At 35.2% G+C, this 17,742-nt stretch overlaps 1 protein-coding gene across 1 annotated transcript; it reads right to left on the reverse strand.

Annotated features, from left to right (window-relative positions):
• Positions 1–6,911: 6,911 nt before the first annotated feature.
• LOC120072523 (MIZU-KUSSEI-like protein (Protein of unknown function, DUF617)) lies at positions 6,912–7,994 on the reverse strand. The gene has a single exon (XM_039024904.2). The coding sequence runs from the start codon at positions 7,903–7,905 to the stop codon at positions 7,144–7,146; it is 762 nt and encodes a 253-aa protein (XP_038880832.1). The 5' UTR covers positions 7,906–7,994; the 3' UTR covers positions 6,912–7,143.
• Positions 7,995–17,742: the final 9,748 nt, after the last annotated feature.

The following is a 17,742-nucleotide window of genomic DNA, read 5'->3' on the forward strand; positions in this document are numbered from 1 at the left end:
TAATTCTAAATAAAAGGCCTAAGATGATGGGCAACCAAACTTAGAATCATGCTTTTCCTCACGCATGCGTTATACTCAAGAAATTCTTAACTCACCCTCTAGTTTTCCTTTGCGATAACCAGCCTCTTAGAATATAATTTACTCATACCTCTAACCATGGTCGTAATGCTCGCCTCCACTTTGGCTGTTTCTTCAAAAAGATCTTTTCTAAGCTTAAATTCGACAAGCCTTTGCTCAAAATTTTTTTATTCATTCCCTGCAACTTTGCGTTTAGCTTTTGAGAATGCATTCATTCAAAAAAATTCAAGACTTTGCGATTACTTATTCGAATGCGGCGTTGAACCTGGTTACGCTCTTCGTTTTAGCTTACCCCCACGTGTGTCATGCGGGCATTCAACTTCGGTTGCGTTCCATATTCAACTTAACTCTTGTCTTGCTTAATTTGGCTTGCGCCCGACAGAGAAGTTGCACCTATGCATTAATCCCTCAAGAGCTCACATCGACGGGAAGGTTTGGCACCTCGATGTCGGCTCTTGCGTTTGAGAAGGATGAATCGCTCCCGAAAAGGAATCTATTATAAACATCAACAACTCCGATTTGGATTAGTTTCTCCTCAACAAATAAGAGGACTTGTCTGATCTTACAACCGCCAGTGTCTTAAAAAGCCCCTTATTTCCTTTTTTGTGAAGAGAGCTTCAGGCAAAGAGAGATGGAACTCCGCACCGTTTTATCGATTTTGTCCGGATCCTCATTTTCTTCCGAAAAAAGGGAAGGAGAAGTATCTTCTTCGGAGGTCTTGAACTCGAGTTTGTGAAAGACTCTTGCCGCCCCTTTCATTTAAGCCCTTTTTTTATTGCCCTAAAAAGACTGATTCTTCTTTCTTTTACCAAAAATTCGAGTTCCTTTTGGATTTCCTTCTTTTCCCCCGGGCAAAATGCCTAATATTTACAACGCTTTGATAGTTAAAGGTCAAGGGTACATGTCAAGTATCCGCTTGGGATCAAAACCAACCTTTTTTAAAGAAGGAGTCTGTGATACGCACTTGGTAGTTGCCCGACCGTAGATCCAACTTCTCGAAGAGGGAAGCACCTGCGCGAGCAGTGGTGGACGAAGTCTTCTCCTGATGCCTAGCCGGGAGCTTATCCGAGAATGATTGGTCAACAACTATGCTAGTTGATTAGAGTTACTTCGGAAACAAAAAAAGTCAAATAGATACGTTGTTAGGTGCTCCGTTTTATTTTCCCATTGAGGCAGGGGCAGATAACCCATCGCTGTCTTGGCTGGATTGGTCAACGAAATCTGAACCAGAGACTTAATCTTGATATACCTGAGAACAATACATTTTTGTTACCGCGAGTTCGGATTGTAGGCTGCAACTCGCCTACATGAAGCCGGAATCGCGCTCTTGCGCCGAAGATGAATGGGGCTAAGCGATCTGCCGAAGCTGTGGGATGATATCAATAGAAATACAACATTTTACAATGGAAATAAGGTGTTCCGGCGAAGCGCCGGGTTGTTGGTAAGGAGCGTGAGCGGGCAGAGGGCTCACACAAGTAAGTGGTGCCATGGAAGGGTGGTGGAGCAGACTCTCTTGAGCTCTGACTCCGGCGAAGGCTCCGTTCGTCACTCGGAATGGATGAAGAAGATGAAGAACTCTCAAGCTATCTCTCACGCTTTTGTCTGGATCACAAGGATCCACCCAAAGGTAGAAACTTGGATAAAATGAAATTCTGCTCAACGACTTCTATTTATAGAGCTTGATCGCCGACAACATTTATGGACTTGCTCTGATTCTGACATTCGCGGCGCGATGGTCCTTTTCTGAATCTCTTCTGCTAATGGCGTGGTAGGTGAAATGTCAACATCATCTTTTTATTTTCCCAAGATATGCGTTTATGTTTCCATTCCACCAACCTTGCGTTCATCCCTCTATTATGGTTATCATCATGTAGCCGCAATCTTGCGATGATTGCATTCGCTTGACGATCCCAACTTCTATGCGATGGACGCATGCGGTTGATGGCCGCAACATCCATGCGTCGAACGTATGAGCTTGCCTTTGCGATGGAGAAGTTCTCTGCATGCGGTCATCTTTGCGATAGCCTGGCTTTCGCGTATGCGTCCGCTTCCTACATTAACTATAAAGATAGACAATTGAACGCATAATAACGCATAATAGTGGGTTAGCCGAGATTCTTCATGCCGAACGACGCAAACTCATTTTCTCATGAATTCCTAACATATTCGCCGCATATTTTACTTAAAAACCCTCATAATTCTAAATAAAAAGCCTAAGATGACGTGCATTTCTGCCCGTCATCAGTACTTTCATATTATTTTCAGTGGCAGTCTCATTCAACCATTTTTCCTTACCAATCTAGTGCCAATTCTTTTAAGGATATCTAATTTCATGAATTTTCTATGAGGTGCATTTTATTTGACAAGGAACCTCACTAACCATATAAGCCAAAGGGAAAGTTAAACATCATATTCTTTGACGAGAGCTTAAACTATTTGAAACACATTTTTTTATTTGATAACATTAAACTTTGTAGTTCCTCCTTTTTAATTTATCGATGGATTAAACCATTTCATTGAATCATTAAGTCACTTTAGTCACTTTGATTTGTCTGAACTCCACATTTTTTAAAAATTTTTTTTGTTAAAGAGGCTTTTAGTCTCACTGAGGATCTTTCATTTTTATAAGATCCATAGAGAAGAAAACAAAGTTGTCCTCAACTTAGCTTCTTTGACATACTCTTATGGATTCTCTTGGATCTAGAAAGATGTCTTTCCAGCTGTTGTTCCTCCCCTTATTCTTTATGGGAGTGATAAAATTGTTTGATGATGGTTGTTGTCTCAGTTTAAATGCATTTCTACATAAAAAAAAGAATCTCTATTGATGTTAAAAAATGAATCAACCAAAAAAATTGTATTTCAGGAAAAAATAGTTCAAAGTGGGCAAGATAAAAGAAATTGAGCACCAGTATGGTGTCAAGGGACACACATTCCGACACTTAAGTCAGTCTTAGTTTTGTGAGTAACTGACAAGTTGAAAATAGTAGAGAATTTTAGACATGCATTTAACCAATGACTTTGGTCATCTATATAGAACAATAATGCTTAATTGGTAGTTGGGCTCATAATTGCCCACCTTTATTTTTTGGAACTTCTGAGTTAATACTTTTCGGGAGATTACACTATCTCCACTTGAGGTTGTAACCGATGCTTAAATGCATCACCCACTCAAATTCTCAATGGTTCCTTTATGCACCGTTTAAGTTCTTCCATTGGTTCTTTGAGGTCCTTCATAGATCTTGCGGAGGCCACTCATAGGTTCTTTGAGATCCTCTATGAGACTGCTAAATCCTCCATGGGTCTTGAAGAGGTTTTCTTCAAGGTCTTCCAAGGTCCTCTATGTGACTATTAAGTCCTTTTATGGGTCCTTTAGAGATCTTCCAAGAGTCCTCCAAAGTCTTTCATGAGTCTTACAAAGGTTTTCCATGGGTTCTTCAAGGTCTCCATGTGACTCCTAGGTCCATCATGGGTATTACTAAGCTTTCCCATAGATCTTCTTAGCCTCCACTGGGTTCTCTCATGGATTATCTGAGCTACCTCTAAGCTTTCTTATGGGTTCTCTAAGCTACCACTAGGCTCCTCATAAGTCCTATGAACTCTGTTATGGGTCTTCTAAGCTCACTCTGAGCTATGTTGTAAGTCTTCTGAGTTCACTTTAGGTGTTGGAATGTCTTGAATCTGGCATGCCCAAGTACGATTGTTTTGCTAACTGGGATGCCTCAATTCTACAATTTGTATCATTCTCTTTAACTAAATTGTTCTCCCCTTGCCCTACAGATGTAGCTAACACACTATTATTGAATCATATAAATCTGTGTATTGATTATCTACTTTTTTGTTCTTTTGTATTCTTTATTTGTCGACATAAATCTATGGCTCCTCTGAACTCTATCTAGGTTTTTTCATGTTTTATGTGAGCTCACTCTAAGCTCCCTTATGGGTTCTTTAAGCTTCTAAGTCTTCTAAGAACTCCTTTTAAACTCTCTCATGAGTTCTTAGAGCTCACATTAAGCTTCTTCATGGGTCGTCTAAGTTCACTCTTAGCTCTATCATGGGTCATATGAGCTAATCACTTCAGACCTATAGGTCCTTTGGGCTAACTTTAGGCTCCCTCATGGGTTCTTTGAACTCACTCTACACTTTTTCCATCCATAGATCTTCTATTTAAGACTCTCGAACTCGGCCTACTCCGATAAATCTATCCATAACGATATAAGGTTAAACTTCTGAAACAACACTATTTTCTTAGCAACTAAAAAAAATGATGGAAAACTATCTACAATAAACCTATAATAATATTAAACTTTAATGTAGGGTTTTTAAGGGTTAAGGTTGTGGATTAGTTTTTTTTCTTCTTTTCATGTATGAATCTAATTTGGAAATCAAAATGTCTTTTGGAGTGTCATAATTTAGAGCAAAAGTTGATCTTTATCTTTAATGGAAAGTATATTCCCTAATTGGAATATGATAATAATCTCATTATATTTCTTTTAAAGAAAATTGGAGACCAAATCATTCCATGAAAGAAACCCACGTTCCTGGAAAGTAACATTAGTGTTTGCTTTGATCCATCATTTGAAAATATACTTCATTCTTCTATATCTACTAATTACAACTTGATCCCTTTTTCTATAATAATATTCGTATAAACAAAGATATGGTGTCCATTGAGTTTTTTAATCATTATTTTGCTGGAATCATATGCAATTTTTAATATTGAATCTATATATATATATAATGAATGGAAAGCTTTATCTAAAGCAAAATTTATTTTAAATCTATCTATCATATACAATTTTTTTAAAGTACAATAATGTTTGTGGAAATAGGAGATCGGACCTTCAAGAAATCGTGTTAATTATTGTTGAATTAAAGTTATTTTAACCAGTAATCGGAAAATCATGTTGTATAATGCATGTGTGTATATTAAAATTTATAAACTATATATATATTGAGAATGAAAATTAGTTGATTTTCGAATTGAGCTAATAAATATTATTGTCAAATGAATAGAAAAATTATACATATTATATTAGACTGATGAATTGAAGCTTTTCGATTCTACTTTTTTATTTTCTCATATTCAATTCTATTTGGTTCTACATAAAAGCATAAATAATATATTTAGTTTAATCTGGATATATCATTTATTAAATTTTCATCAACATTTGACATTTTCATCAATATTTTCACCCTTTCTATGGTTTGAGTACATCGATACGACGTTTAAAAACAAGAAAAGAGTACACCGATATGAAGAGTGACTTGACATTTCCATTATATCGTAAAATATTCATAAAATATAAAAATTAAGCAACAGAATGTCGGTATTGTAAATATAATTATATGAATAATAAATATGTTAACTTGTTTAAAATCGTAAAATATTTATTTATTAATTTAAATAATTTTTAAATTTTTTGTTTTCATATTTTTTTTAGATATGTACATCGACATAAATATTTTATCGATATAAATATTTTATTGATATTTCTATCGACGTAAATATTTTAAACATTGAGTTATGTGAAATGTGAATTTTCCATTTTTTTTTTCTCTAACAAAAAATGATGGTTGGTTCATGATGATTGTCACAAACAGTTGTTAGTAGACACAGCATCTTATTATTTATCATGATATATATTTTTTAATTAATAAATGCACAAAGTTCACTTTTAACTTTACCTCTTATTATATTTGGGCATACATATATTTATTTAGTAACATTACGGTCAATTTGTTTCACAGATTTTTTCATAGAATTTTAGATTGATATTTAATATTTCGATTTATTTTCAAAAATTTTATTTTTTAAAATCCAGAATATTATTATCCATTCAAAATTCATCATATGAACTTTTTAATATCCTATAAAGATGTGAGATTTTTATGTTTAGGAAATGAAACGTAAAATTATAGCTTAATTAATTAATAAATTAATATCAAGTATTAATTACTAATAATTTAATTTAATTGTTATATATAAATATATTATTTAAACTAAATAAATTTTAGTTAATATCTTTACCATCAATATTTTATGCTATTTTAATTATTTAATATAAATTATTATTGTTAATTATCAATATTCTAATTTATTTATTTATAATAATTAATTATGTTTAATTAAAAAGTATTTATTTTATTAATTAAATAATTAATTAACATAAAAATAGATTGATTAATGTTAAACTTAATTGATCTTTTACATTTAATCAAATAATTATTTACTTTTAATTTCTATATACTAATTATTGAATTGAACAGAAATATTTCATTAATTATCCTACACATTCAAACACAGACATTAATTATCTTACATATTTAAAATTCAAACATTCAAATACTAAATATTTAATAACCCATAAAACAATATCTGCAATTCAAATAATCCCTAAATGCTTTGCTTGCCATAATAGCTTGACTGTGATTTTTAGAATAATGTTTAATATAGAGCTCCTAAATGATTCCTTTATCATATTATTATATAAATTCGGTGATTATTTATCAAAGCAATAAAGTCTAGACTTCCTTCTTCATATTATTATATAGGGTTGTTTATCATTTTTTTTAAGCCATAATCATGGTGTGATATCAATAACTAGAGAAAATGTATGGAGGATTAATTTTAATTTCAAATGTAGAACAATTTTTGGTACTTTCATTTTACTCAATATATTGGTCCACTAAAATTAAGATAAATCTAATAAATTTCAATCTATTCACCCACAATTTTTTTTTTACAAATCATCCTATGCAACTAATATCATAGAGACTAATTGATTAAATTAAATAATTGTCAAATTATAAACAAGATTTATCAAACCCAACAAATCTTTTTCCATTCACATAAAGAATTAATCTTTCTTGGTAAGAATTTGCACATTGAATATCTAAAACAAGAAAACGCAGAGTTTTCATCTCTCTCTTTTCCTAACACTAAAATCCCAAAAAAAAAAAGAAAAACTCTCTAGGTCCTAAAAAGAAGAGAAATAAAATCTTTTTTTAAGAAAAAAAATGTACAGAAATGAATGACAAATAAATTAAAGGTACCATTTTTATTAATTACCCATTTCGAGATCTGAGCAAGAAGATACTGAGTTCTTGACCCGGGCACTCGTCCGGGTTGATAAGATGAAACGATTCCGAGTCAGCACTCCCCACCACGTGCTCATAATTAGCCCTCATGTACATGACCTCCTCCGAACCCGACCCGAACCCGGATGGCATTACACCGGCTCCGACCGTTGTCGATTGCATTGTCTTCAACATGGACCGGACCGAGTCCCCGGCTTTTTTTTTCGCGGCGAACCCGAGTTTTCGCCCATTGCAAGACATTGCCCATATGGGAATCGAACGAAGCGGGCAGAGTCCGAGTTCGACCCGATTGCACTCAAGGGCGATTCGGACGAGTCCGAACCGCATTTCGTTAACGAGTTGGTGAGTCAGAATCGGAAACTCGAGGAGGAGAAACGGCTTGTTTCGGAGACGGTCGTGTTGAACACAGAACCACACATGCCCACGCCGGTGGCCGAAGATGGTTCCAATGACCATGGTTTTTGAAGGCCTGGGTGGGGCTGCGATGGCGGCGGTGGCGGCGAACTTTGGCGTCACGTTGTCGGGAGTGGTGGCCGGAGAATCTTGGGCGGAATCTTGGTCGTTGGTTGGATCACCATTGGCGGTAGTGGAGGTGGTGGTTTCGACGTCGTCGCGAAGGGAGGTGCTTAGACGTTTCTTGGGGACGGCGGAGGCGGCGGTGGCGTTTGTGACAGTGGGGGGAAAGAAACAGGGGAGGAGAAACCGACGAAGGGAGTCGATCTTGGCCATCGGGGTTTGGATTTTGGGTTGAAAAAGAGAGAATTTTGGGAGTTTTTATATAAAGGGTTTGATCGGAGAGGATTTTCTGGGAAAGAGGTGAATTTAACGAAGAAAAAAGAAAACAGAAATACAGTCTGTGCAAATATATATATATTTTTATATCTGACGCGGGAACTGAAGTAGCCGTTGGGAATAAATTTTAGTTTCCAGATAGCAACGTATACTTGTCAGCTCATGAATGGTCCACGTCGACATTTTTGCTACTGTCCATTTGTAGATTAAAATTTAATGGAAAATATTTATTTATATTACCTAAATTTTGAAAATGGTAACGATTAAAGCCTTGAACTAAGCTGAGAACTTTTTTTAAAAAAGGTTATCTAACATAAAATTGCTCTAAACTAAATATACTTAAAGGTCACATCAATAGATAATCCATGAATAGTAAAAAATAGGACTAAGTTGATTATTTTTGTTGTTGATTACATGTTTTTCGTGATTGTAATGAGTTGTGGAGTTCATTTTGAAATTTGTAATTAAATTATATAATCTAATCGAAGAATGAAGGGTGTTCAATCTGATTGTGGTTGAAAATTACATGAAACCCACATTTATTGTTACCTTTACCTTTATCGTAACTGTTAGGATCAAACAATAATTGTATCGAAAACAATAAGAGTAAAATGTGATAGATTCATAAATCTAGGTAAACGTGATTACAAGCAAATCAATTATGCTTGCGATTCAGACCTATTTCGATTCATCCATCAATGAAATCTCATTCCGATTAAACCAATTTTCATTACGGTTTGGTAAATGTAGCTTAAGTATAGAATTCTCTTATGATCGAGCCATCCAAACTATTTTGTACATTGTTTTGATCTAAATAATAGTTGTCAATTATTTTAAGACTCTTTTAACCATATTTTCATATCCTTAGACTCTTGTCATTCAAATTTCGTTCATGTGTACTTTGTACCTCCTGAACTTTGAAAATTATAAAATGATGAAAATTTAGGTTAAGATATGTTGAAATATCTTGAATTTGTTATCTGACGTTTCAAATGACCAAATACGGGGGTATTGCTAATCAGAGCCCAAGGACGGTATGCCTTGGTAGGGTTTGGGGGTCCCACAAACCCTAAGTTGAATTCATATTTGACATATTTAATTATTTATGGTTTATTTATTATTATAACCCTAGAGTTTAGAGAATTACACTTTATAAATTCTCTAACCTAGAGATACTACTTTTCCCTTTATCTTGTGAACATAGTTAACACATTGTTAATGAACAACGTAAATATATATGTCGATTTTTAACTATTATTTAACAACGTAAATAGTGGACATAGCTAATACATTGTTTTTTTTATCGATTCTATAAGAAGATATGTATGTATATATATGAATGGAGAGGAGAAAGAGAGACAATCAAACTTAAGTCCCATGATTTAGATTCTTGATAAATTCTTACAATGAGGATGAGAATTGTCTCTTCCTTCGTTAGTCCGATCCAATCCTTTTTTTTTCCCTAATTAGCTCCACGTGTAGTACGCACGTGCTTTTGATTGTCCCCACACTTACAATTTTCTTCTCTTGTTCGTCTCGTAAGAATTTTGACCTGGAAACTCCAAATTATTTTGCATTGTTTTGACTTTTGAAATTTAATGATGTTTACTACTACTGCATGACTTTTGTCACAATGTGTTGCTTTCTCTAGTCACTTCAAATTAAACTCTATTTTTTCCCCCTTCTCCACTATGAGAAATATATACATGTGTGTGTTTTCCTTTGAGATTTATTAGAACTATTTCAAAGGAGATTAGACCTAAGTATTCCACGTATAACCTTGATTTTTTAATTAAACGTCACACTATACTTTTATATTAATTTTAAAGGAGAAATATAATGAATAGTTGTTTTGAAATAATTTCAAAAGGCTAGTGGTAAAATAAAACTTTTGAAACATTAATGGTATAAATGAAAATGCATGCCATGTGTACCTCTATTTTACGAGCCTATTACACACCACATTTTTAGCTTGTTGTCGGAATAAGGGTTGTTTTGAAAAAAAGAAAATCCAAAGTTTAGGGGTAAAATAATTGAAATCTATCCTAAAATTATGCATTTTACGTAAAAAAAATCATGTTAGAGTAAAAGAGGGGAAAAAACAACATTAAATGTTACTTGAAAATCAAAGTGATTGTATAATGATAATGTCACATATGTCGTTTCTTTATTTAAAATTTAACAACTATATTTACCTCATTTTAACAGTGCACTTGTTTAGGAGCATGCCTTAATCAATTTTAAAAGTCAACAGGTAGTAGTAAAACTTCTTTCATTTGAGAAAGGTATAATTGAAACTAACCTTAAAAGTTCAAAGGAATTTTTTAATAATTTTGCCTTTTATCTTTCTAATCCCTTTTGAATTTAAAGTTATTATTAAATTCCTTCAAATTCTTAATTTGTTAAGTATTATAGTAGAGTTCAACAACAAAGTATCATTGCCATGATTTTAAGTATAGTTCAATTAGTTAAAAACTATACCTTTGACCAAGAGAGGTCAAGGGTTTAAATAAAAAACGTAATATACAAGTCAAATAGAGAATTAAACCGTCCCCTTTCAAGATGTTGATAGATTATTTGTTATCACTGAATAAGTTACCAATCTATCGTAGTGTTTTAAAAGATATACATTTTTGTGTGAGTTGAAATTAAAAGAAAATTAGAGTAAGATTAGATTTGTGTAGCTAATTAGTAAAACAAGCCTTTCAAACTCTCAAGGGGCAAACTATTTCTTAAATATTGGAGGGCCAATCTTGGATCTACACTCAAAACGCGTCTTTCTTTAGAGATCTCCCTTTGCAAGCACCATATATATATATATATATATATCTCAGTGTTTCCATGAATTAGATAAACGGTTTCTGGACAACCATTTCCAAAAACCTACCTTTTATTTCCTTATTTCTGATGACATTTTCTTTTTCGCAACTCATCCTCCTAATCCTTGTTCATGGGCTTCAAGATTTTGAGGGAATTAATCGATTGCCTTTTTGGACATTTTCTATATAGGCTGAAGGTAATTTTTTTCTAATATTTGTAATTAGTTTTAAATTTTGCTACCTCATTTTGCCATTTCTGCAAGAGCCCAAGTGCAAATTCTTGAATCTGTTCTACTACTTAATTAAGTTGAAATTTTCTTAATTACGTGTTTAAGATGTATATTAGTAATAATGGGAAAAGTAGACTATGGTTGATGGGTAATGCATTTGAATGTTAGGAGGGAAAAATCTCCTAAGTGTACTGAGTACGTGCATCTAGAAGGTGAGCATAGTTGACATGTGGAGGGTCAAGAATAGCTAAGGTAATACGGAAAATGGCTTAGGTGTATGAAACAAGCATTGAGAATAAGGGCCAATTTTAGGCATTGAGTTTATGATGCGATGGCCGAAGGGCTAAGGCTTTTGCGGTAGAAAAGGAAGTATGCGTGAACTAAAGGGCTGGAGAATATATCCGAGAAGTGTTGATGAGTGGTGTGCATCATTGCAAGGGCCCAAGCCGTGAAGAATAACGCAAAGGCTGAGATGCGTTGGCCAAGAGAGGGGTAAACATTGCAAATTTGGCTTATGCGATGGTTGGTAACTTAGGCGTTGGTAAGTAATGGAGAATTTCAACTTAATCATGGAATTAAGTGGGACAGCTGTCGTGCTTAGATGCTCTAAACACATTTAATGGCTAGCTGTCATATTAATCATACATGATAACCATGCAACCCTAGGTATATAAGGGAAATTGAATGAGAAGCTCAGTTTGGCCATTTTTATCGTGTTAAAGGGATAGGAACTTACTAAGCTCGTGTGAACTTTATTGGGGTGAAGAAATTTCCTAAGTGTTCAAGAGCTCTTTGGCGTGATCAAGAAGGTGGGAAGATTGACGAATTTTGGGCTCGTTAGAGGGAATCAGTAGCTCAGAGTTTAAGGTAAGAAAGTTTGGGTGTTCATGATTAAGTCAATAGAAAGAAATTTCTTGAGATTGTGTTTAGAATTTAAGTTGTCCATATGAGAAAAGTTGAAATCTAAAAATTTTGCATGAATAAGCAAGTAGCTGCATACGAAGAACAATCAAGCAGCTGATCGAGTGATACATCGCGTTGACGCATACAACATAGTAAGCCCACAACAAAGGCACATGACATCTATCACATAGTAAGCGCTCATCGCATAAACGGAGAAGGTGTGAGCATCTATTTGAACATCCTGAGGAAACCATCAACCAAACTATGAGGTAAGATGGTTAAGGATAGACAATGTGTTAAGCTTGGTTTTATGCGTCGAACATAGCTATGATACGATCACCTATAGGATGCGGTGAAGATAGTTATAAGTTAAGTTCTAAAGGAGAACTAAGTATACTAACCAAGGGATTTTCTCTTAATGTTATAGGACAAACGCACATAGGAGAAGCCTATCAATTAAGGGGTAGTAGCCCAAGATTGTGAGTGACAATTTTTAATAAATGTTTTTCTAAAAAGATCTCATAAAATTGAGTTTTAACACATAAGCATTTCGTATGAAGATTTATGTCATGTTTTAATTAATGCACGCTTTAAAGTGAATATTGAACGCATGATCCATGTTTTAAATTGTTGAAATATTTATGAGTTTAACATGTGTTTTCGTAGTAAGCCTATGTAATGTTACAACGCATGATGAAAGAAGTTTGCTTAAAACAGTTTCACATGTATATTTCATGTTTTTTTTACAAGGCACCATATGTTACTATGAATTCATGAAGTTAGGTTTTTAGTATATGCGTTTTATGCTTTTAATGTTGTGCCTTGTACAATCATACTCTAATATTAGTACCGAAGGTATGGTAAGGTACCTAGCTTCCAATGACATAGGGACCTTGACACTAAAGGTATGGTAAGGTGGTCAGGACCTGTTTAAGCTCTACGTACACGTATGACTTCTCCATCGATGTTGATGAGGTCGAGCAAAAGGGCTCTTTCACAACTAAAGTTATTTGGGTTTGAGCAAAAGGGCTCTCCCGCATGTTTAGACAATGGAGTAGTGGGATGTATGATGTTAATGAGTTTTAATACAGAGTTTTGCAGTACGAATTGTATATATGATTTAATGGGAACATTTCTTTATGCTACTTATGTTTTATGTTATGTTTCCTTAATGTTAGTCATTCACTGAGCCTCCCAACTCACCATTTTAAAATGTCTGGTAGTGGTCGTCATCTCGAGGCCTAGCAGCTTTGCCAATTAGTCACTACTCAGATTCCCTGAAGTGCAAGCTTTCTTAGTATTGTATGTCGATATAGTACTCATTAGGAATGATGTAGGTCTATTGACTGTAGTTAAGAACTGACCGGCAATCCAATTCCAAATGAAAGATTTGGGAGAGGCCCAGTTTATTCTAGGTATACAGATCTTTTGGGATCGTAAGAATAAAGTGCTAGCACTGTCTTAAGCATCGTATATTGACAAAATTTTGCTCAAGTGATCAATGCAGAACTCTAAAAAGGGCCTACTACCATTTAGACATAGAGTCAATTTGTCTAAGGACATGTGCCCTAAGACGCCTTAAGAGGTTGAGGACATGAGACGGGTCCCATATGCATCTGTCGTTGGTAATTTAATGTATGCGATGCTCTGCAGTAGGCCAAACATCTGCTATGTTGCGGGAATAGTCAGTAGGTATCAATCTAATCTAGGCCAGGGTCACTGAACCGCAGTTAAGAATATCCTTAAGTATCTTTGGAGAACGAGGGACTACATGCTCTTGTATGGGTCTAGGAATTTGATCCTTACTGGATACACGGATTCTGACTTTCAGACTGATAAGGACACTTGGAAGTTCACTTCAGGGTTAGTATTTACTCTTAACGGAGGAGTTGTAGTAAGGCGGAGCACTAAGCAAGGGTGCATTGCAGACTCCACGATGAAGGCCAAGTACATAGCGGCTTATGAAGCTGTTAAAGAGGCCGTCTGGCTCAGAAAGTTCTTGACAGAGCTGGAAGTTATTCCAGATATGTCTAGGCCCATCACCTTCTATTATGACAATAGTGGTGTTGTGGCAAACTCCAAGAAGCCTAGGAGTCACAGGTGCGGCAAACACATAGAGCGGAAGTATCATCTGATCCACGAGATAGTGCATCAAGGAGACGTGATCGTCACAAAGATAGCCTCAAAGCAAAACATTATTGATCCATTTACGAAGGCTCTCATGGCCACAGTGTTTGAGGGTCACCTTCAGAGCATGGGTCTACGAGACCGCCCGTGGCTGGACTAGGGCAAGTGGGAGATTTTGTTGCACTGGGTTTTTATGCCCTAGTTTATTGTTTTTGTATCTGTTTGTTTGTACTCCCCACTTCGCTTTAGGATAAGTGGGAGATTGTTGGGGTTTGTGCCTTAAAGTCTCGTGTCCTGTAGTTTGTAAACAACTTTGTAAGAACACTTGTAATGTATAATATATATGATATCTACCTCATTTCTTGACTTTGCACATTTAGATGTTTTTTTTTTTTTGTTTTTTTTTATTTTACCACAATCTAATAAACTTAATATCCCTGGTTGTCTTTATGTAACTTAAGTATGTATGTAGTGACATAAAAGTGGATCATGTCTTAAGTGATAACCAAAATAATCTGTAGTATATGGATATAGGAAGGAAACTTTATCCTGGTAACACTACGGACGCGGCCCGCTTTATGGAATTATTACAAGTGTTGTGACTTGTCATAGATGGTCTGATCTTGATCATTCGTGTAGTGTACATGCGAGCGGGTGCGTTCTATATAAAGAGTTTGTATAAAATCTGACCTCAAAGTGTTAATGTCTTGTCATATAACTCCGTTTATGACTGACACTTCACTTCATTAGGATGACCATAGGTAACATGACCTCAATTCTAAGTGAGTTAGGAACTCCTGCCATTGAGGGCGGTCTTTTGATTTGCATGGGTGCGAGTGGCCAGAGCGTCGACTAAAACTTACCACTTTGAGGATTTGTCTGATTTGGGAGCTTGGAACTAAGCTTCACAAGATGAAGTTCACTCCTTCCCCAAAGTAGGGGTAAGTAGATAGATTGCTCTTTTAAGGGTTGATCCCGGGGCTTGAACGATGTGCCACCACACATCTTCTCATGGCCCGAGAGGTGTTCACACATAGTAGGACCATGTTGTATTATTCATTAGAGGGATCGGTGGTACTTAAGGAGAAAGATGTAATTATAAGGGTAAAACGATAAATTGGCCTACTGTAATTACGAGCATCTGTGAAGGGTCATCGTATAGATGATTGGTTATATCCAATGGACATAGAAATATATCTATGGCAAGAAGAGTTCAACTGTCGGTCTTTAGTAAAATGTCTGGCAGTTAACGGATTGTGGATATCGTGACTAAAGAGTTTAGTCAGCTATTCATGTCCCGTTGGAGCTTCGAGCTTTAGGTCCATAAGGTCCCTTTGGTAGCTTGGATACAAGTGTAGAGTCAGTTTTTGGGTCAGTTTGAAATATTCAAATTGACAAGAGGGAGTTCGATTATATATGATGTAATTGAACTAGTTAATTAAATGTGATATAATTAACTTTGTGTATGAGATACATTAATTTGGAGGAAATTGGATATAAATATGATTTATATCTAGTGAAAGAAAAATACGATAATTAATATACGATATTAATTATATGTTATGAATATGATGTGATCACATTCATTATATAGTTAAAAGGGAAATGGGATGACGCATCTTCTGTTTTAATAACGGATGAGTTAGTTGAAAGATCACTTTGAGACGCATAAATAGCTCATAGTGTGTTAAGCATGAGATGTGCGGACATTGTGTTAAAAAGTGTGTCATCGTTTAGAAAATCAGTGCCTATACGATAATGCCTGCACGATCGCTTACCTATACGATATTGCTAAGTGATCGCTTAACGATTACACCCGCGCATGCTATTTACTAAATGATCATTTACCTTTTTCTAAGCATCGTTTAGCTCTCGATATTTACCAAACGATCATATAGACGATCACTTAGTTTTTCTACACGATCGTTTAGACGATCACTTATCTTTTCCTACACGATCGTTTAAACGATTGCTTACCTTTTTCCTACACGATCGTATACTTCACCTAAACAATCAAGCATTTTGTCTATACGATAGACGAGCTTATCTCCCACTTGCTTGGTCGTTGTATACGATCTCTGTTTCTCTTTCCCTCTACCAAATTCGAATAAAGCCCACCCTTGGGATTCTCACTCCAAGAATACTGACGGCTCTAAGTGGTGGTGTCATCTTCATTTCCTTCTGTTCGTGTGGAGTCTGTTTAAGGTAGATGATTGGGTTTTAAATTTGTTGTGAAGAAGAAGTCTTCAACTGGTTTGATTTCTCGATCTCTTTAGCATTATGAATGCATTTTAGTATGTTTGAATGTGTATGAGGTAATTCTGTCACAATGAATTAGAAAGATCCATTTCCGCTCGTAGGTACTCTTGAATAGAGTTCCTTGAATTAGTATCAGAGCCAGAAACTCCAATTCATTGCTGCAAAAGAATTGCATTTACATTCACGGTGGGTGCAACATGTCTACTCTTTGTTTTAGTTGTTAATTCATTTATGGATGTGTGGATTAATGGAGTTTTCTGGGATGTAATCTCGGTTTGTTGAATTCTCAAGTTAATTGTAAAGGCCCCTGCGTTTTTTGGGCACAATTATTTGCTATCGAAATGTAAATTCAAAGTTAGTTTGAGTCTTGAGTCGTTTGTGATGAAGTTTGGAGCAAGGGCTGTGGTTATTCGTGAAAGAAGACGATTAAGTGTTGGTCGTGTCATGTAGATGATGAGGTAAACGATCACTGAGTGTCGGATGCTCGGCTGTCGTTTAACAGGCGCGTGCACTAGAGGATCGTATAGCTCAGCAAGTCTCATCGCTTAGTTACTGACTATATGATCGCGGAGTACTTGCATGGTAAATCGTTTACCTTTCGCGTGCTAAGCGATCGTCTAGAGGATCAGGCTTCTTGGTCTCATTGTTGTCTATGCGATCATTTAGCTTTTGCACTATCGTCTAGTGTGTGCTACATGATCGTTAACTTGGAGGCGTTTACTAAATGATGGGAGCTTCATCTGGCGGTTCAAGACCCGGCTCGCTTGTGAACCGGTTTGATCTGCAGACTAATGTAAATAGATAGTTTTCTCTTTCCGATTTTGTATTGGTTCATCCTGGTCCATTAATCCATGGTTTTATACATGTGATGTATATATATATTTTTTGTGTCATATGGTATGCACATATAGATAAATCCCACCTTGGGTTATGCATTGGTCATGTATATTCTCTTTATTTTAAGTATTATAATGACGCATGATTTAATTTACGTAAGTACATGCACATGCATCATATAATATAAGGGTTATATTTATGTATGCATTATTTATTTACCTTAATATTTATAAACGTTATAAATACTTCATTATGTGGCATGTGTTTTTAGATGTTTATTTTATAAATGGTTATAAAATGGAATTAGAACTAAAATAATTAGTAAAAGATTAATATGTAGCAAATTTATCTATAAGAGACCTTTTGTCTAAGGTGGGTTCTGTCTAGGCTGGGGTATTTAAGGTGACGGCAACGGAACACCCCTACCTGGGAACCTACCTAGAACTATATTTTAGATAAATTTGATGCATGCATGCATGCAAGTTAAGGCCAGTCCATTAAAGGGTATAATGTGACTACTTGGACTTTTTTTTTATTCAAAGACAAAAATTGTTTTTGAGCAAACTTAATAAATGACTTAGATTATAATTAGTAGCTAG

Source organism: Benincasa hispida, chromosome 3 (assembly GCF_027475165.1).
Source record: "Benincasa hispida cultivar pf3 chromosome 3, pf3_genome.v1.1, whole genome shotgun sequence".
NCBI classification, from domain to species: Eukaryota; Viridiplantae; Streptophyta; class Magnoliopsida; order Cucurbitales; family Cucurbitaceae; genus Benincasa; species Benincasa hispida.

Coding starts and splice junctions, on each gene's coding strand:
- LOC120072523 (XM_039024904.2), bottom strand. CDS start 7,905: ATGGCCAAGATCGACTCCCTTCGTCGGTTTCTCCTCCCCTGTTTCTTT.